At 48.3% G+C, this 21254-nt stretch overlaps 1 protein-coding gene across 2 annotated transcripts in view; it reads right to left on the reverse strand.

Annotated features, from left to right (window-relative positions):
* The window catches only part of LOC141102663 (galectin-1-like), a 50383-nt gene that overhangs the window by 11523 nt on the left and 17606 nt on the right, over positions 1-21254 (reverse strand). The window contains exons 1-2 of one of the 2 annotated variants that reach the window (XM_073591574.1): positions 10642-10788; positions 782-858 (exon numbers count right to left, since the gene is read on the reverse strand). In XM_073591574.1, the coding sequence (XP_073447675.1) occupies positions 782-858; positions 10642-10725 (161 nt within the window). In that variant the 5' untranslated portion in view covers positions 10726-10788. Of the gene's footprint in view, positions 1-781; positions 859-10641; positions 10789-21254 lie in introns of those variants that run through there. The other variant, XM_073591575.1, reaches the window with a different exon arrangement.

A 21254-nucleotide genomic window follows, 5' to 3' on the forward strand; every position in this document is an offset into this window, starting at 1 on the left:
TCCAACAGTCATCTACTGAGGATTCCAACCAAACACTGACCATAATGTGAGGCGGTGAGCACTTCTGCCTTGAAACACTGGGGTTCTCTATTCAAGTCCTGATCAGAGCACCATCCACATAGAGTTTGCATGGTTTCCTGCCACACTCCAAAGATGTGCTGGTAGGATATCCTACTGGGATTACCCAAGAGATATCTGCCCCAACAGTATATAAAGTGCTTTGAGGTCCCCAGGGAGAAAAGCGCTAAAGAAAAATTGATAGCTGAGTGATAGTATTTGAAAAAACGGATTCTTCCGATTTTGGAGCTGGACATTTTGCTATAAGGTGTCACCATCCTCTGACCAACAGGAAGTCCTGGAAATTGAGCCAACCTCCATGGGGTGGATGTATCATGGCAGGGAAGAGGTCTGCTGATCAGACTGATGGAGGAACGGAGGACTGGTAGACGGAGAACGTAGATGGGAAGTCACAGGATTGTCAGTTGTCATATTTCAGATGATGGCTGATAAGTCATCAGACAAGTTTTATCCAGGATGACATTGTCACAAATGTAGAAGAACAAATGTTGGAGCTAAATTTGCTCTGAACAAAACAATCTGATGTCAGGTATTATTTGAGGGACCACACACCCCAAATTCCAAGCGAGGAGGGGTCAGTAGGATGTATTATACACAGAGCACACTTCTACTTCTGTAAGTTGTACTTTTGGCAAATGATTGTATTATACAGAGATCAGACGTAATTATATAATAAGTATCCGAGGATAGAACCGGGACTTACTGTTTACAGTCGTGTGGAATGAAGCCTCTCACCTCCAGACATTGACCAACATTAAAGCAGAGGTTATGTATGACAGTCTGTATAGGAGAAAGGAGAGGATTATTACACCCTGTATAATAGTGATGGGCCGTACACCCCCCTGGTTTGGTTCCCACCTGAACACCCAAACAGAGAAAAAAGTTCAGACCCAAGCCACAAACTCTAATAAAGTCTATGGGACCCAAACATGAAAAATCAAAAGTTCCCATTTTGAAGGCTTGAATGCAATTTATTGCCATAAAAAGGGTATGGGAGCCCGGGTACTGCCCTGGGGGAAATGCATCAATTGAAATTTTTTTTTTAAAGGAGCTGTGATTTTAATGTTTAAAGTGAAACAATAAAAATGAAAATTCCTTTAAATATAGTGCCTAGGGGGCCCCCTTAGTCTGCCTGTAAAGTGGTGTATCTATACCATGTATAGAACCTGCTGCAACAAAACTGACAGGCCCTTTTGGTCAGAATTTTAAAAAAGGGGGCCCCCTCCTGAACCATACCAGGCCACATGCCCTCAACATATGGGGGGTGCTTTGGTGCAGGGGGGTTCTGCCCCCCCCCCCACACACACACACCCCAAAGCACCTTCTCCCCATGTTGATGGAGACACGGGCCTATTCCCAACAACCCTGGGCAGTGGTCGTGGGGGTCTGCGAGCAGCTGGCTTATCAGAATCTGGAAGCCCTCTTTAAAAAGGGGCCTTCAGATCCTGCCGCCCCATGTGAATGAGTAGGGGTACATTGTACCCCTACTCATTGGCCAGAAAAAATGTCAAAATGAAATAAAAACAGTACAGAAGTTTTTGAAGATTCATTAAAAAAAAACAATGTTCCCCGATGTGGATCCATCGTCAATCACGAAATCCTCCGCACCGGCGGAGCCAGCGCATGCTGGGTCGGTGATGTCACAAGGGGGTGGGGCCACCAAGTGACATCACCAGGTGGCCCTGGCACTTACCTATTTTAGAACGGTCAGACAGAGGAGCAGGCATTCGGCCAGTAGCCTTCATTATGGGCGGAGCATTTTTTTTTTCTGACCCAGCGGTGCGGCAGGCATCATGATTGATGATGGATCTACATCAGGGGTCATTGTTTTTTGTTTTTTTAATTAATCATTATATGGCGGCAGGTCGGCACGATCCCACGAGCCGTCGTAGCTGTATGTCGGCTCCTTTAAGCGGGATAGCATGTGCGCGCCCGCTGCACAGCGGGGGTGCCGATGCATGTGCCTTGCGGTCGCGATGACCGCTGGCCACATGCGATCAGGGGCACAAGAGCCAGAACAGGGAAGTGCGTGTATGTAAACATACAAATCCCTGTGCTGCGAGGAGAGGAGAGACAGATTGTGAGTTCCTACTAGCTAGGAACCACGATCTGTTATTTCCTCCAGTCACTCCCCCCCCCCCCCTACAGTCAGAACGAACACTAGGGAACACATTTAACCCCTTGATCGCCCCCTAGTGTTAACCCCTTTTCCAGCCAGTGACATTTTTACAGTAATCAGTGCATTTTTATAGCACTGATCGCTTTATAATTGTCAATGGTCCCAAAAATGTGTCAAAAGTGTCCGATGTGTTCACCATAAAATCGCAGATTACCGCCATTACTAGTAAACAAAAAAATAATAAAAATGTCATAAATCTTTCCCCTATTTTATATGCGCTATAATGTTTGCGTAAACCAATCAATATACGCTTATTGCGATTTTTTATTACCAAAAATATGTAGAAGAATACATATCGGCTTAAACTGAGGAAAAAATTTGCTTTTTTTAAAAAAAAAAATGGGGATATTTGTTACAGCAAAAACTACAAAATATTGTGTTTTTTTTCAAAATTGACGCTTTTTTGTTTATAGCGCAAAAAATAAAAACCGCCGAGGTGATCAAATACCACCAAAAGAAAGCTCTATTTGTGGGAAAAAAAGGACGTCAACTTTGTTTGGGTGCAGCGTCGCACGACCGCGCAATTGTCAGTTAAAGCAACGCAGTGCCGAATCGCAAGAAATGGCCTGGTCATTGAGCAGCCAAATCTTCCGGGGCTGAAGTGGTTAATAAAGGAATTGTCAAAAAACTGGTGTTATTTTTTACTCTTTTTTTGGTGAATGAGTAGGGGTACAATACCCCATACTAATTCACATGGGGGGCGGGATCTGGGTGCCCCCTTGTTAAATGGGGCTTCCAGATTTCGACAGCGATAAGCCCCCTGCCCGCAGACCCCCACAACCACCATTGTTGTTGGGTTGTTGGGAAGACACCCTTGTCCCCATCAACATGGGGACAAAGCATCCCCCTCCCTATGTTGAGAGTATGTGGCCTGATAGGGTTCAGGAGGGAGGGCGATCTCCCCCCCCTCCCTTTCCTGGCCTCTAAAGCTGCATGTTCGGATAAGGATCTAGTATGGATTGGGGGGGGGGGCACTACCTTTTTTTTGGTGGGGGTTCCCCTTAAAATCCATATCAGACTCAAAATGCCACGCCTCTTTTTGTTTTTTTAATTCTCTATTGATGGCAAATTCTGCAATTTTTTTTCCCTTTAGCTGTCAGAGGGGAAGCCCGCTGACAGCTGATGACTCGTCCATTGTTAAGGATGCGGTGGCCGGCTTCCCGTCCCCCGCTCCCTAACAACCTAATGACTGTGCGCTCGGTGGGCGAACATCCCGCTGAGCACACAGAAAATTTGGGTGCTCAGCAAACACCCGAGTGGGCGAAGTTCGGCCCGAAGCGCTTGCCCATCCTAAGACCCCATTCACACAGGGGCTACACGACTTGCAGGTCGCCTCACCGAGGCGACCTGCACACGACTGCCCGGGCGATTTGCAAAACAACTTCTGTATAGAAGTCTATGCAAGTCACCCCAAGTCGCCCCCGAAGTCGTACAGGAACCTTTCTCTAAGTCGGAGCGACTTGCGTCGCTCCTATTAGAACGGTTCCATTGCACAGAACGGGAGGCGACTTGCCAGTCAGCCTGACAAGTCGTCCCTGTGTGAATGGGCTCTTACTGTCATAGGCGTGCGCAGGGGGTATGCCAGGTGTGGGCACACCCTAATCACTCTGTGTGGTGCCAATTCCCCCTACTGCTCGGGTTTCCCCTCCATGTTGCTCCCCACCCCCCCGCAGTGCTGCCGCTTTCCCTCCTCTCCCCTCGGCTACTCTGGGGGATATTTCAAGATGGAGAGTGAAGGAAGGTGCTAGTCAATATGTAATTTACCGGCCCCTTCCTTTTCTAAAATTAACACACTCGCTCACTGTGTTCATTCATAATTGAAGCATAGTAAACTTTGTGAATGAAGAGGAACCCGCTCAGCACAGAGCACTTCCCATTCATTCACTGCCCAGTGCAGCTGAAGCTGCAGAGAAAGACGTGTGTGTTTGAGCTTTGGGGTGCACACCCTAATGTAATAGGCTGCGTAGAGAGGGGGGATGATCAGTATGCCCTGTATAATAGAGGGGGGGAGGGGGATGATTAATACACATTGTATATAGACAGAAGAGACATCTCATGGTTGTAGTTACTGGGATTTGGGATTTCCGTGGGTCGCAGCACTTTGTCGGATCCTTCGTGTGGGGGAGGGGAGGGAGCTCAGACATCCCCAGCAGATCACAAATGTCTTCTAATAGGACTTTCCGTGACTTCATTCTTACTTGCATGAATGATATCTTATCTATGTTCTATGTCTATCTAATATAGTAAATAATTCTATTCAAAGCCTTAATAAATCTTGATTAAGCTGATCAATGTTCATTTGCTTTGGCTATCAGATCAAAGTTCTAAGGAGTGACTGCAACTAACTTCATGTCTATTACTTCTAACAAGACAGTTAATAAAACAAGAGACAAAATAGATGGCTGTATGTCAAAGATAAGAATGGCATATTCCTTATACTTTATATACAGTATCTGACAAAAGTAAGTACACCCCTCACATTTTTGTAAATCTTTACTTCTATCTTTTCATGTGACAACACTGAAGAAATGACACTTTGCTACAATGTAAAGTAGTGAGTGTACAGCTTGTATAACAGTGTAAATTTGCTGTCACCTCAAAATAACTCAACACACAACCATTGTTATCTTAACCGCTGGCAACAAAACTCAGTACACCCCTAAGTGAAAATGTCCAAATTGGGCCCAATTAGCCATTTTCCCTCCCCGGTGTCATGTGACTCGTTAGTGTTTACAAGGTCTCAGGTGTGAATGGGGAGCAGGTGTGTTAAATTTGGTGTTATCGCTCTCACTCTCTCATACTGGTCACTGGAAGTTCTACATAGTTACATAGTTACATAGTAGGTGAGGTTGAAAAAAGACACAAGTCCATCAAGTCCAACCTATGTGTGTGATTATGTGTCAGTATTACATTACATATCCCTGTATATTGCGGTCATTCAGGTGATTATCTAATAGTTTCTTGAAGCTATCAATGCTCCCCGCTGAGACCACCGCCTGTGGAAGGGAATTCCACATCCTTGCCGCTCTTACAGTAAAGAACCCTCTACGTAGTTTAAGGTTAAACCTCTTTTCCTCTAATTGCAATGAGTGGCCACGAGTCTTATTAAACTCTCTTCTGCGAAAAAGTTTTATCCCTATTGTGGGGTCACCAGTACAGTATTTGTAAATTGAAATCATATCCCCTCTCAAGCGTCTCTTCTCCAGAGAGAATAAGTTCAGTGCTCGCAACCTTTCCTCATAACTAAGATCCTCCAGACCCTTTATTAGCTTTGTTGCCCTTCTTTGTACTCGCTCCATTTCCAGTACGTCCCTCCTGAGGACTGGTGCCCAGAACTGGACAGCATACTCCAGGTGCGGGCGGACCAGAGTCTTGTAGAGCGGGAGAATTATCGTTTTATCTCTGCAGTTGATCCCCCTTTTAATGCATGCCAATATTCTGTTTGCTTTATTAGCAGCAGCTTGGCATTGCATGCCGTTGCTGAGCCTATCATCCACTAGGACCCCCAAGTCCTTTTCCATCCTAGATTCCCCCAGAGGTTCTCCCCCCAGTGTATAGATTGCATTCATATTTTTGACACCCAAATGCATTATTTTACATTTTTCTACATTGAACCTCATTTGCCATGTAGTCGCCCACCCCATTAATTTGTTCAGGTCTTTTTGCAAGATTTCCACATCCTGCGGAGAAGTTATTGCCCTGCTTAGCTTAGTATCGTCTGCAAATACAGAGATGGAACTGTTTATCCCATCCTCCAGGTCATTTATGAACAAATTAAATAGGATTGGTCCCAGCACAGAACCCTGGGGGACCCCACTACCCACCCCTGACCATTCTGAGTACTCCCCATTTATCACCACCCTCTGAACACGCCCTTGTAGCCAGTTTTCAATCCATGTACTCACCCTATGGTCCATGCCAACGCACCTTATTTTGTACAGTAAACGTTTATGGGGAACTGTGTCAAATGCTTTTGCAAAATCCAGATACACCACGTCTACGGGCCTTCCTTTATCTAGATGGCAACTCACCTCCTCATAGAAGGTTAATAGATTGGTTTGGCAAGAACGATTCTTCATGAATCCATGCTGATTACTGCTAATGATATCATTCTTATTACTAAAATCTTGTATATAGTCCCTTATCATCCCCTCCAAGAGTTTACATACTATTGATGTTAGGCTAACTGGTCTGTAATTCCCAGGGATGTTTTTTGGGCCCTTTTTAAATATTGGTGCTACATTGGCTTTTCTCCAATCAGCTGGCACCATTCCAGTCAATAGACTGTCTGTAAAAATTAGGAACAATGGTCTGGCAATCACCTGACTGAGTTCCCTAAGTACCCTCGGATGCAAGCCATCTGGTCCCGGTGATTTATTAATGTTAAGTTTCTCAAGTCTAATTTTAATTCCGTCCTCTGTTAACCATGTAGGTGCTTCCTGTGTTGTGTCATGAGGATAAACACTGCAGTTTTGGTTACTGAAGCCCCCCGATTCACTCGTGAATACTGAGGAGAAGAATAAATTCAATACCTCTGCCATCTCCCCATCCTTTGTAACCAGATGTCCTTCCTCATTCTTTATGGGGCCAATATGGTCTGTCCTCCCTTTTACTGTTTACATACTTAAAGAATTTCTTGGGATTTTTTTTGCTCTCCTCCGCTATGTGTCTTTCATGTTCTATCTTAGCCATCCTAATTGCACCCTTACATTTCTTATTGCATTCTTTATAAATTCTGAATGCTGTGGATGATCCCTCAACCTTGTATTTTTTGAAGGCCTTCTCCTTTGCTTTTATATGCATTTTTACATTGGAGTTAAGCCATCCAGGATGTTTGTTCGCTCTTTTAAATTTATTACCCAATGGGATACATTGGCTAATGCCCTTATTTAATATGCTCTTAAAGCAAACCCATCTCTCCTCTGTATTCTTTGTTCCTAATATTTTATCCCAATTTATGCCTTTTAGCAAGGTTTGTAGTTTAGGGAAGTTGGCTCTTTTGAAATTCAGTGTCTTTGTGTTCCCTTCATGTCTCCTATTTGTGTGATTTATACTGAAACTAATTGACCTGTGATCGCTGTTACCTAAATTGCCCCGTATTTCCACATCTGTTATCAGGTCTGTATTGTTGGTAATCAGTAGATCTAGTAATGTTTTATTTCTAGTTGGTGCGTCTACCATCTGACCCATAAAATTGTCCTGCAAGACATTAAGGAACTGGCGAGCCTTAAATGAATGTGCGGTTCCCTCCGCCCAGTCTATGTCTGGATAATTAAAATCCCCCATTATGATAACACTTCCCATCCTTGCTGCTAATCCAGCAAGGATGGGAACATGGCACCTCATGGCAAAGAACCCCCAGGATGGACTCCGCTCGGGGCACCTGATGTAAGGAGGGACTCCGCTGGGGGCACCTGATGTGAGGAGGGACTCCGCTGCGGACACCTGATGTCGGGAGTGACTCCGCTGGGGGCACCTGATGTAAGGACGGACTCCGCTGGGGGCACCTGATGTGAGGAGGGACTCCGCTGGGGGCACCTGATGTGAAGAGGGACTCCGCTGGGGACACCTGATGTGGGGAGTGACTCCGCTGGGGGCACCTGATGTAAGGACGGACTCCGCTGGGGCACCTGATGTAAGGACAGACTCCGCTGGGGGCACCTGATGTGAGGAGGGACTCCGCTGGGGGCACCTGATGTGAAGAGGGACTCCGCTGGGGACACCTGATGTGGGGAGTGACTCCGCTGGGGGCACCTGATGTAAGGATGGACTCCGCTGGGGGCACCTAGATTCAATCCCAAAATGGGCGATTTTCTGTTGGACTCATTGGACTATATCCTACAGCATAACCACTTCACCTTCAATGGCTCCCACTTCCTCCAGGTGCAGGGGGTAGCGATGGGGACTTCTTGTGCCCCATTGTATGCCAACCTGTACCTGGGGGAGTGGGAGCGCATGATCAACCAATCCGATGATCTGGCCCCTTTCATGATGAATGTGAGCCTATGGCTCAGATTCATCGATGATGTCCTCCTTGTCTGGGACGGCCCACAGGATCAACTCGAACCCTTCCTAGAATGTCTAAACAAAAATAATTTCAACTTGAGCTTTACAATGACCTTTGACAACTCTTCCATAACCTTCTTGGATGTAACTATCTACAAAGATGACAGGGGGCGTATTAGCAGTAGTTTATACAGGAAGCCAACAGCGGGCAATACTATATTACATGCCAGCAGTTTTCATCCAACACCCCTAATTGCATCCATCCCTTTCAGTCAGTATTTGAGGACACGGAGAAACTGCACAGACGACACAATCTTCAGGAGAGAGGCTGATCTTCTGAGAGAGATTATTACTTCGGGGTTACTCCAAATCTTGCCTTAAAAAGGCCTATAATCGGGCAGTATTGAAACCTAGGAAAGAACTGCTTTACAATCCATCTTCTAAAAACATTAAGAAAAATCCAATCTCGATTATAACAAAATACTGCAACCAACATGAAACTTTCAAAAAAATCGCCAACAAGTACTGGCATCTTCTCTCAATGGACCCCACTATAGGTCCCTATGTGAGTAAACACCCGGTCTTCACATTCAAAAGAGCTAGATCTCTCAAGGACTACCTAGTGTCCAGTGAATACCATGACTCTGGACACCAGGATCCGTGTAAATACCCAGGTACATTTACCTGTGGTGGGTGTAACTACTGCCGGTTTATGAACACCACGCGCAATATAACACTTCCAAATGGCGAACGTTACCGCCCTAAACACTATGCGAATTGCCAAACAGCCAATGTAGTTTACCTACTTCTATGTAACTGTTTTTGTTTTTATGTGGGCAAAACTATTCAGCCCTTCTGGCGACGTGCCTATCGATACATTCTATCCATGCAGGCCTGCAACCCAAGCTTCCCTTTGGGGAGACATGTGAGAGATCTACATGAAGGAATCACTCCGAAGATTTCCTTCCTGATCCTAGACAGAATACATCCTGGTATAAGAGGGGGTGACACTAACAAAACATTAATGCAGGCCGAACAAAGGTGGATTTTTCGCTTGAATGCGACTATGCCACCTGGCCTTAACGCAACCACCTCCTTCAGACCCTTCCTGGAGGGATTCTCCTCAGGAGGATCCGAATGGGAATCTTTATAATAGAATCAACCCCTTAATCAAACTGATGCAGTCCTTTGTCCTACTCGGACCTTTTGTACTTCTTATCCATAATACAGTAATCGTGTATTTATACGGGACTGTCAATATGCCCCAGGCCTGTGGCATAGTCCTTAGAACTGATAGGACACAAGAACCACTAGGACTGTACCTCTAGTTTGAAATATGTGTATTCCTGCTTGGCTCTTGATGCAACACATTGTTTAAAATATATGACGTAATAACCTTGTTTTATGATTTCAGGACCTTTTTTCCAATTCGGTGGGACTGTCCCTCTCGACTACACAGATAACTCACCAAGTGTTGGTAATTTCACTGCATGCACTTTCACTCCCTCCTCTCCCCCTCCTTTTCCTCTCTGTTTCTTTTCTTCCTTCTCTTCTCTCTTCCTCCTCTACATAGATTCTTCCCCCCCCCCCTCTCTCTCTTCTCCTGCATGCCATCAGTATTTTTCCCTTTCTTCCCTCTCACCTCCACCTTTTTTCTTTTCACTCACTGTCACCTCTTTCTCTTCCTTTCCTTATTCCTTCTTTCATGCCTGCACTTTCTATCTGGCTGTCTCTTTTTCCCTCCCCCTTTTCACTTTTCAACCAATCACTCTCACTCTTTCCCTCTTCAATCCTCCCAGGCTTGGGCTGTGTGTCAGCTCACTCAGCACACCCGGGGGAGACTGGGATGCGCTCTCTTCTGAGCGCGCCCGGCCCCCCCTCTCTCTGGCAGTCTGTGTCATGGGTTCCCATGACAACGGGCACGCCAGCTCTGCGCTGCGGGACTCCTAGACGCATGGGGGAATTCTCCACGTCGCGCTGGCTCCGCCCCCCCGCCGAGCGCTGCGCCTCTGCACACGCCCATCTCTGCCCTGTTGTGGATGTTTTCACTCCAGGGAGTGCATCGTGGAGATGACGCCGTACGTCGCTCCCCCCGGGGGATGTCCTTTACAGACACGTCTTGGCCTCCCTGCTTTAGACCGCCCCCTACCTTTGGTTCAGCCAATCAGGTTACTGATTGGACACCAACACCCACTACAGCTAACACACATTTGAACCCTTCTGGCGCTGCACTTAAGTGGTGTTACGGCCGAAATGATACTTTTTAAATAAAAATACCCCTATAATATACAAGCTTAATGTATTTTAGTAAAGTTAGTCTGTAAACTAAGGTCTGTCTTGTTAGTTCATAGCAGTAGTTTGTTATTTTATAAACTTACAGCAGGCCGTGGCCATCTTAAGTGTGGGCATCTGAAGCCAGACTGTATTTCTTCCTGGATCTCATCCTTGCAGATCTCGCACATGCTCAGTGCAGCACAAGCAGTGTAATAGGTTTCAGGTCAGGTTGCCATAGCAATGGCAGTTTCAGAGGAAGTTGCCGCCCCTTCCCAGAAGGCATTGCAAACAGGAAATGATGCGATGGGCCGCGGCCAGGGAGGAGGAAGTGAAAAATGAATACAGCAAATATACAGTAGGTGCTGAGGAAAAAAATAATAAAATATCCAATTTGTTTACAGTGCACAATTTAGTGAGGGATGCTGAAGAGTTGTAAAAGTGGGTGGAACTCCACTTTATCAGCTGTTTCCTATACCACACAGACGTGCTTGGAGGAAGCTAAGACAAGCAGGTAAACCTGAGGATTATTTTTGGCTGGGATTTTTGCAAACCATACAGATGATTGATTATCTATTCACTCACAACATTTCCCTGATATGTTTTATAATCTGCAGACCTATGCGGGCTCATACCTAACCAGGGAACCAGCATACCCTCTTGTACCTTGGCCCACTTTAATCCGAGGTTTATTTAAATATCTCCTTGGGGCTCAATATTGGGATCTGTGACCTGATTCCACTCACTTCCATTTTCTTAGGTATGTGTTTGACATATATTATACGTACAATTCTGGGTGATTTTTATCTGCTTACCCCAATATTACCTCTATTTTGGAGAATAACATTGTACTTATACTAGGCTCTTCTCTGAGATTCTCATTGAAGTATTTTTATTTTATTACCCCCCACTTTCCATACTCCATCAAGCAGGCTGTTCTTCAAGCCCTCATAGGGGGAAAAGGGGAGGACTGTGTCTGTTCCTCTTTATGGGGGATATCCTTTGTGAAGCAACCTCAGCCCACCCTGGCTTTCACTCCTGTGGTCTACTTGGTCTTTTCTCTATCTTCTTGAACCTTGGTTCTGTGATTCCTGTGTGGCCGTGACGGACGGCAATTTGTTTGAGTCGCACTGGATGCTGGAAATGTCCTTGGGAAAGTTTTACATGATTTTCAAGGGGTCAGTATGAATTTTCTGCTTGTATATGCCTAGAATTTACCAATGATGTAACAACTGTTTAAATGTGAACTGAACTTTGTAATGCAAACTAAATGCTCTCTACTGCCTCCTGTTGTGAATATCTGAGAGATTCATTCACTTAGGTTTGCTCTGCTTTTTTGTTAACCTTTTTAGATGAAACACCCACTCTGACCAATTATCCTTACCCCTGAAGAAGAGGTCAACCCTTTTGCATACCTCGAAACGTTGGGTTTCTATGATCACTGGGTCTTTATTTACCTGTATCATTGCAATTGGTCACTTTTCCTATACAATTGTTTCTTCCCATTATATGCATCCATTTTATTGTATATACGGTTAGGTCATGTGTAATGATTTTTAAATGTTAAACCAATAAACTACAATACTTTTATACAGAAACCTAAATTTTCTACTATTTTCTACTTTATCAGAGGTGACCCCGCCAAAAAGTCCCGTTAGAGAAATTGCACTCCGATAGGGGGTGCTTGTGTTTGGCAAGAAATTGGGATGGGGGCCCACCTCTAGAAATATACAGTGCCTATTGGGATGATACCTCTCTCCTACCTAATGTGAGGAGGTACTCCGCTGGGGGCACCTGATGTGAAGAGGGACTCCGCTGGGAACACCTGATGTGGGGAGTGACTCCGCTGGGGGCACCTCATCTAAGGAAGGACTCCGCTGGGGCACCTGATGTAAGGACGGACTCCGCTTGGGGCACCTGATGTAAGGACGGACTCCGCTGGGGCACCTGATGTAAGGACGGACTCCGCTTGGGGCACCTGATGTAAGGACGGACTCCGCTGGGGGCACCTGATGTAAGGACGGACTCCGCTTGGGGCACCTGATGTAAGGACGGACTCCGCTGGGGGCACCTGATGTAAGGACAGACTCCACTGGGGGCACCTGATGTAAGGACGGACTCCGTTGGTTGCACCTGATGTAAGGACGGACTCTGTTGGTTGCACCTGATGTAAGGACGGACTCTGTTGGTTGCACCTGATGTAAGGACGGACTCTGTTGGTTGCCCCTGATGTAAGGGCAGACTCTGTTGGTTGCACCTGATGTAAGGACAGACTCTGTTGGTTGCACCTGATGTAAGGACGGACTCCGCTGGGGACACCTGATAGCATCTGGTGGCAGGCGACGTGCCAAGTGACACACTCAAGGCTCCCACTGATTCTGCATTGTGGTGAGTTGAATGATTTCATTTTATATTACAATGTAATAGTAGAAATATTGTGCTTCAATCATCCTGACACCATAACAACCATGGTGCCGGGATGATTAAAGTGCTAACACCAGGTGTTTGGAGTATCTTTATCTGCTGATTGTTAAACTTTCTAGAATACACATATTTCTATTGTTGGGTAGGATCTGGGCCTGCTGTCCCTCCCTCTCTCCCTCCCTCTCCCTCCCTCTTCCTCCATCCCTCCCTCTTCCTCCATCCCTCCCTCTCCCTCTAAATTGTAAAATTGTGTGAACATCCGCTTTAATGTAGACCACATCATATGTGGAGTAAAAATTGGCCATAAGAGGCTCTTTATTAACAAATCAACTTGAATTAACATAAACTGTAAAAAAAAAATTTGCTAAACCAAAAACCCATCAGTCACTAATCGTGTTGGTCTTTGCCGGAACCCCAAACTATCGTATGTTTAAGAATGCACTGCGGTACCTTTTACTTTCCTCGGCCTCCAGCCGACATACCGGCTCGGAGACAACCCACTAACCGCAGTGCGCCCATTAACCAATTCCAGCTAAACCACCATTAACTGGAATATACCTGTTGACTCTGTCATGCCTGGCCCTTCACTATTTTTTTTATTTTTCGCTCCGGGTCTCACTAAACAGGTGGGTAATATAATCTCACACATAAGTAGTGCTGTGCTGCTGGGGACACAGGTGTGAGTAGGACCCTGCTGCTCCACTGACGGGGACACAGATGTAAGGAGGGGCTCCGCTGGGGACACAGATGCTTGGAGGGACTCCGCTGACGGGGACACAGATGTAAGGAGGGACTCCGCTGACGGGGACACAGATGTAAGGAGGGACTCCGCTGATGGGGACTCAGATGTAAGGAGGGACTCCGCTGATGGGGACTCAGATGTAAGGAGGGACTCCGCTGATGGGGACTCAGATGTAAGGAGGGACTCCGCTGGGGGCACCTGATGTAAGGAGGGACTCTGCTGGGGGCAGCTGATGTAAGGAGGGACTCCACTGGGGGCACCTGATGTAAGGAGGGACTCCACTGGGGGCACCTGATGTAAGGAGGGACTCCGCTGGGGGCACCTGATGTAAGGAGGGACTCCGCTAGGGGCACCTGATGTAAGGCAGGACTCCGCTGGGGGCACCTGATGTAAGGAGGGACTCCGCTGGGGGCACCTGATGTAAGGCAGGACTCCGCTGGGGGCACCTGATGTGAAGAGGGACTCCGCTGGGAGCACCTGATGTAAGGACGGACTCCGCTGGGGGCACCTGATATAAATACGGACTCCGCTGGGGGCACCTGATGTAAGGACGGACTCCGCTGGGGGCACCTGATGTAAGGACGGACTCCGCTGGGGGCACCTGATGTAAGGACGGACTCCGCTGGGGGCACCTGATGTAAGGACGGACTCTGCTGGGGGCACCTGATGTAAGGAGGGACTCCGCTGGGGGCACCTGATGTAAGGAGGGACTCCGCTGGGGGCACCTGATGTGAGGAGGGACTCCGCTGCGGACACCTGATGTGGGGAGTGACTCCGCTGGGGGCACCTGATGTGAGGAGGGACTCCGCTGCGGACACCTGATGTGGGGAGTGACTCCGCTGGGGGCACCTGATGTAAGGACGGACCCAACTGGGGGCACCTGATGTGAGGAGGGACTCCGCTGGGGGCACCTGATGTAAGGACGGACTCCGCTGGGGGCACCTGATGTAAGGACGGACCCAACTGGGGGCACCTGATGTGAGGAGGGACTCCGCTGGGGGCACCTGATGTAAGGACGGACTCCGCTGGGGGCACCTGATGTAAGGACGGACTCCGCTGGGGGCACCTGATATAAATACGGACTCCGCTGGGGGCACCTGATGTAAGGACGGACTCCGCTGGGGGCACCTGATGTAAGGACGGACTCCGCTGGGGGCACCTGATGTAAGGACGGACTCCGCTGGGGGCACCTGATGTAAGGACGGACTCTGCTGGGGGCACCTGATGTAAGGAGGGACTCCGCTGGGGGCACCTGATGTAAGGACGGACTCCGCTGGGGGCACCTGATGTGAGGAGGGACTCCGCTGGGGGCACCTGATGTGAAGAGGGACTCCGCTGGGGACACCTGATGTGGGGAGTGACTCCGCTGGGGGCACCTGATCTAAGGACGGACTCCGCTGGGGCACCTGATGTAAGGACGGACTCCGCTGGGGGCACCTGATGTAAGGACGGACTCCGCTGGGGGCACCTGATGTAAGGACGGACTCCACTGGGGGCACCTGATGTAAGGACGGACTCCGCTGGGGGCACCTGATGTAAGGACGGACTCCACTGGGGGCACCTGATGTAAGGACGGACTCCGCTGGGGGCACCTGATGTAAGGACGGACTCCGCTGGGGGCACCTGATGTAAGGAGGGACTCCGCTGGGGGCACCTGATGTGAGGAGGGACTCCGCTGCGGACACCTGATGTGGGGAGTGACTCCGCTGGGGGCACCTGATGTAAGGACGGACCCAACTGGGGGCACCTGATGTGAGGAGGGACTCCGCTGGGGGCACCTGATGTGAAGAGGGACTCCGCTGGGGACACCTGATGTGGGGAGTGACTCTGCTGGGGGCACCTGATGTAAGGACGGTCTCCGCTGGGGGCACCTGATGTGAGGAGGGACTCCGCTGGGGGCACCTGATGTGAAGAGGGACTCCGCTGGGAACACCTGATGTGGGGAGTGACTCCGCTGGGGGCACGTGATCTAAGGACGGACTCTGCTGGGGCACCTGATGTAAGGACGGACTCCGCTTGGGGCACCTGATGTAAGGACGGACTCCGCTGGGGGCACCTGATGTAAGGACGGACTCCGCTGGGGGCACCTGATGTAAGGACGGACTCTGTTGGTTGCACCTGATGTAAGGACGGACTCTGTTGGTTGCACCTGATGTAAGGGCGGACTCCGCTGGGGACACCTGATAGCATCTGGTGGCAGGCGACGTGCCAAGTGACACACTCAAGGCTCCCACTGATTCTGCATTGTGGTGAAATATTGCGCTTCAATCATCCTGACACCATAACAATCATGGTGCCGGAATGATTAAAGTGCTAACACCAGGTGTTTGGAGTATCTTTATCTGCTGATTGTTAAACTTTCTAGAATACACATATTTCTATTGTTGGGTAGGATCTGGGCCTGCTGTCCCTCCCTCTCTCCCTCCCTCTCCCTCCCTCTCCCTCCATCCCTCCCTCTGCCTCTAAATTGTAAAATTGTGTGAACATCCGCTTTAATGTAGACCACATCATATGTGGAGTAAAAATTGGCCATAGGAGGCTCTTTATTAACAAATCAACTTGAATTAACATAAACTGTAAAAAAAAAATTTGCTAAACCAAAAACCCATCAGTCACTAATCGTGTTGGTCTTTGCCGGAACCCCAAACTATCGTATGTTTAAGAATGCACTGCTGTACCTTTTACTTTCCTCGGCCTCCAGCCGACATACCGGCTCGGAGACAATCCACTAACCGCAGTGCGCCCATTAACCAATTCCAGCTAAACCACCATTAACTGGAATATACCTGTTCACTCTGTCATGCCTGGGCCTTCACTATTTTTTTTTATTTTTCGCTCCGGGTCTCACTAAACAGGTGGGTAATATAATCTCACACATATATGTAGCACCCTCTAGTGTGCTAAAAGTTAGTTCAGGGTGTGTTCAAATTTAGAGTAGGTCAAATATTTATGATTCCCAATACATTTCTGATATCTGTCCCTATATTCCTTTAAGGGTTTTTTTATTAGTAATATCATCATCTTTTACGTTTCACTTTCACATTTAATATTATATTATGTTTTATTATGTGCATTAGAGGTATTATGTCTTTTATACACTAGATGGCGCTAGCTATTTACTTGCTTTTTCTGTAACATTTGGATACTATTCTCCCTTGGATTAGACCAGTGATGTTGAACCTTTTTGAGCCTGAGTGCCCAAATCGCAACGCAAAACCAACTTATTTCTTTCAAAGTGCCAACACAGAATTAAACCTGCCAGCGTCTCTGTACAGAGGATGGGACTGACATCCCTCTGAATGAGCCCTAAGGGACCAAAAATGTACGATTCTGCCATATTCGCTCAAAATGCACTGACCTACCTGAACATTACACTCACCTACCTGACCATTGCACTCACCTATCTGTCCATTGCACTCACCTACATGACACATGCACTCACCTACCTGTCCATTACACTCACCTACCTGACACATGCACTCACCTACCTGACCATTACACTCACCTGCCTAACCATTACACTCACCTACCTGTCCATTGCACTCACCTACCTGTCCATTGCACTCACCTACCTGACCATTACACTCACCTACCTAACCATTACACTCACCTACCTGTCCATTGCACTCACCTACCTGACACATGCACTCACCTGCCTGACCATTACACTCACCTACCTGTCCATTGCACTCACCTACCTGACACATGCACTCACCTACCTGACACATGCATTCACCTACCTGACCATTGCACTCACCTACCTGTCCATTGCACTCACCTACCTGACACATGCATTCACCTACCTGACCATTACACTCACCTACCTGACCATTACACTCACCTACCTGACCATTACACTCGCCTACCTGTCCATTGCACTCACCTACCTGACCATTGCACTCACCTATCTGTCCATTGCACTCACCTACCTGTCCATTACACTCACCTACCTGACACATGCACTCACCTACCTGACCATTACACTCACCTACCTGACCATTACACTCACCTGCATTGATGGGCACTGGTAGGCTACATTTATGAGCGCTGGAGAGGCTGCATTGTTGGGAACTGGTGAGGCTGCATTGATGGGCACTGGAGAGGCTGCATTGTTGGGCACTGGTAGGCTGCATTGATGGGCACTGGAGAGGCTGCATTGTTGGGCACTGGTAGGCTGCATTGATGGGCACTAGTGAGGCTGCATTGATGGGCACTGGAGAGGCTGCATTGTTGGGCACTGGTAGGCTGCATTGATGGGCACTGGTAGGCTGCATTGATGGGCACTGGTAGGCTGCATTGATGGGCACTGGTAGGCTGCATTGATGGGCACTGGTGAGGCTGCATTGATGGGCACTGGAGAGGCTGCATTGTTGGGCACTGGTAGGCTGCATTGATGGGCACTGGTAGGCTGCATTGATGGGCGCTGGAGAGGCTGCATTGTTGGGCACTGGTAGGCTGCATTGATGGGCACTGGAGAGGCTGCATTGTTGGGCACTGGTGAGGCTGCATTGATGGGCACTGGTGAGGCTGCATTGATGGGCACTGGTGAGGCTGCATTGATGGGCACTGGTGAGGCTGCATTGATGGGCACTGGTAGGCTACATTCATGGGTGCTGGGGGGGCTGCATTGATGGGCACTGGTAGGCTGCATTTGATGGGCACTGGTAGGCTGCATTGATGGGCACTGGTGAGGCTGCATTGATGGGCACTGGTGAGGCTGCATTGATGGGCACTGGTGAGGCTGCATTGATGGGCACTGGTGAGGCTGCATTGATGGGCACTGGTGAGGCTGCATTGATGGGCACTGGTAGGCTACATTGATGGGTGCTGGAGAGGCTGCATTGATGGGCACTGGTAGGCTTCATTGATGGGTGCTGGAGAGGCTGCATTGATGGGCACTGGAGAGGCTGCATTGTTGGGCAATTATAGAAGGTTTTTTGTGGTGTGATTTCTCAAATAAATGATCTGCTATAGGTTTTTCTCCTTCTCCCTTTTTGTGCTCTTAGGTTTTCCTGGGCCGGGAGCCAACCCCTAGCATTGCCTCTAGTCCAGCTGGATCGGATCCGTTTTCTTGCAGCTCTGTCCTCTGGTAAGTATAGAAGCCTGGTTTCATAATGTCTGTCTTGTTTATATGACTGTTACTGTGGGGAAGGGAACTTGGGTGTGGGGAGTGGGAGTCTGCGGTGATTGAGATCATATCAAGCTATCTTCCCTCGCTAACTGTACAGGATTGAGAAAGCAGCTGTATGACTCTACAGACACAACTATCACCACCACCAGTGTAGACAACCAGGTCATCCGACCGTAAGTGCGTATCCTTCACACCAATACACCCCACACACACACCAATACACCCCACACACACACCAATACACCCCACACACACACCAATACACCCCACACCAATACACCACACACACCAATACACCACACACACCAATACACCCCACACACACACACCAATACACCCCACACACACACACCAATACACCCCACACACCAATACACCACACACACCAATACACCACTCACACACACCAATACACCACTAGGAATGAGCTTCGAGTTCGAGTCGAACTCATGTTCGACTCGAACATTGGCTGTTCGCAAGTTCGCCGAACAGCGAACAATTTGGGGTGTTCGCGGCAAATTCGAATGCCGCGGAACACCCTTTAAAAGTCTATGGGAGAAATCAAAAGTGCTAATTTTAAAGGCTAATATGCAAGTTATTGTCATAAAAAGTGTTTGGGGACCGAGGTCCTGCCCCAGGGAACATGGATCAATGCAAAAAAAAGTTTTAAAAACGGCCGTTTTTTCAGGAGCAGTGATTTTAATAATGCTTAAAGTCAAACAATAAAAGTGTAATATCCCTTTAAATTTCGTACCTGGGGGGTGTCTATAGTATGCCTGTAAAGGGGCGCATGTTTCCTGTGTTTAGAACAGTCTGACAGCAAAATGACATTTTGAAGGAAAAAACTCATTTAAAACTACCCGCGGCTATTGCATTGCCGACAATACACATAGAAGTTCATTGATAAAAACGGCATGGGAATTCCCCAAAGGGGAACCCCGAACCAAAATTTAAAAAAAAAAAATGACGTGGGAGTCCCCCTAAATTCCATACCAGGCCCTTCAGGTCTGATATGGATATTAAGGGGAACCCCGGCCAAAATTTTTTTAAAAAAATGACGTGGGGTTCCCCCTAAATTCCATACCAGACCCTTCAGGTCTGGTATGGATTTTAAGGGGAACCCCGCGCCAAAAAAAAAAAAAAAAAACGGCGTGGGGTCCCCCCAAAAATCCATACCAGACCCTTATCCGAGCACGCAACCTGGCAGGCCGCAGGAAAAGAGGGGGGACGAGAGTGCGGCCCCCCCCCTCCTGAACCGTACCAGGCCACATGCCCTCAACATTGGGAGGGTGCTTTGGGGTAGCCCCCAAAAACACCTTGTCCCCATGTTGATGAGGACAAGGGCCTCATCCCCACAACCCTGGCCGGTGGTTGTGGGGGTCTGCGGGCGGGGGGCTTATCGGAATCTGGAAGCCCCCTTTAACAAGGGGACCCCCAGATCCCGGCCCCCCCCCCTGTGTGAAATGGTAAGGGGGTACAAAAGTACCCCTACCATTTCACTAAAAAACTGTCAAAAATGTTAAAAATGACAAGAGACAGTTTTTGACAATTCCTTTATTTAAATACTTCTTCTTTCTTCTATCTTCCTTCATCTTCTGGTTCTTCTGGCTCTTCTGGTTCTTCCTCCGGCGTTCTCGTCCAGCATCTCCTCCGCGGCGTCTTCTATCTTCTTCTCCTCGGGCCGCTCCGCACCCATGGCATGGGGGGAGGCTCCCGCTCTTCTCTTCTTCTTCATCTTCTTCTCTTCTTCTTTTCTTCTCTTCTTCATTTTCTTCTCCGGGCCGCTCCTCACACATGCTAGCATGGAGGGAGGCTCCCGCTGTGTGACGGCGCTCCTCGTCTGACAGTTCTTAAATAACGGGGGGCGGGGCCACCCGGTGACCCCGCCCCCCTCTGACGCACGGTGACTTGACGGGACTTCCCTGTGACGTCACGGGGAATGCCACAGGGAAGTCCCGTCATGTCCCATGCGTCAGAGGGGGGCGGGTCACCGGGTGGCCCCGCCCCCCGTTATTTAAGAACTGTCAGACGAGGAGCGCCGTCACACAGCGGGAGCCTCCCTCCATACCAGCATGGATGCGGAGCGGACCGGAGAAGAAAATGAAGAAGAGAAGAAGAGAAGAAGAGAAGAAGATGAAGAAGAAGAGAAGAGCGGGAGCCTCCCCTCATGCCATGGGTGCGGAGCGGCCCGAGGAGAAGAAGAAAGAAGACACCGCGGAGGAGATGCTGGACGAGAACGCCAGAGGAAGAACCAGAAGAGCCAGAAGAACCAGAAGAACCAGAAGATGAAGGAAGATAGAAGAAAGAAGAAGTATTTAAATAAAGGAATTGTCAAAAACTGTCTCTTGTCATTTTTAACATTTTTGACAGTTTTTTAGTGAAATGGTAGGGGTACTTTTGTACCCCCTTACCATTTCACACAG

Source organism: Aquarana catesbeiana, linkage group LG07 (genome assembly GCF_042186555.1).
Source record: "Aquarana catesbeiana isolate 2022-GZ linkage group LG07, ASM4218655v1, whole genome shotgun sequence".
Classification (NCBI taxonomy): Eukaryota; Metazoa; Chordata; class Amphibia; order Anura; family Ranidae; genus Aquarana; species Aquarana catesbeiana.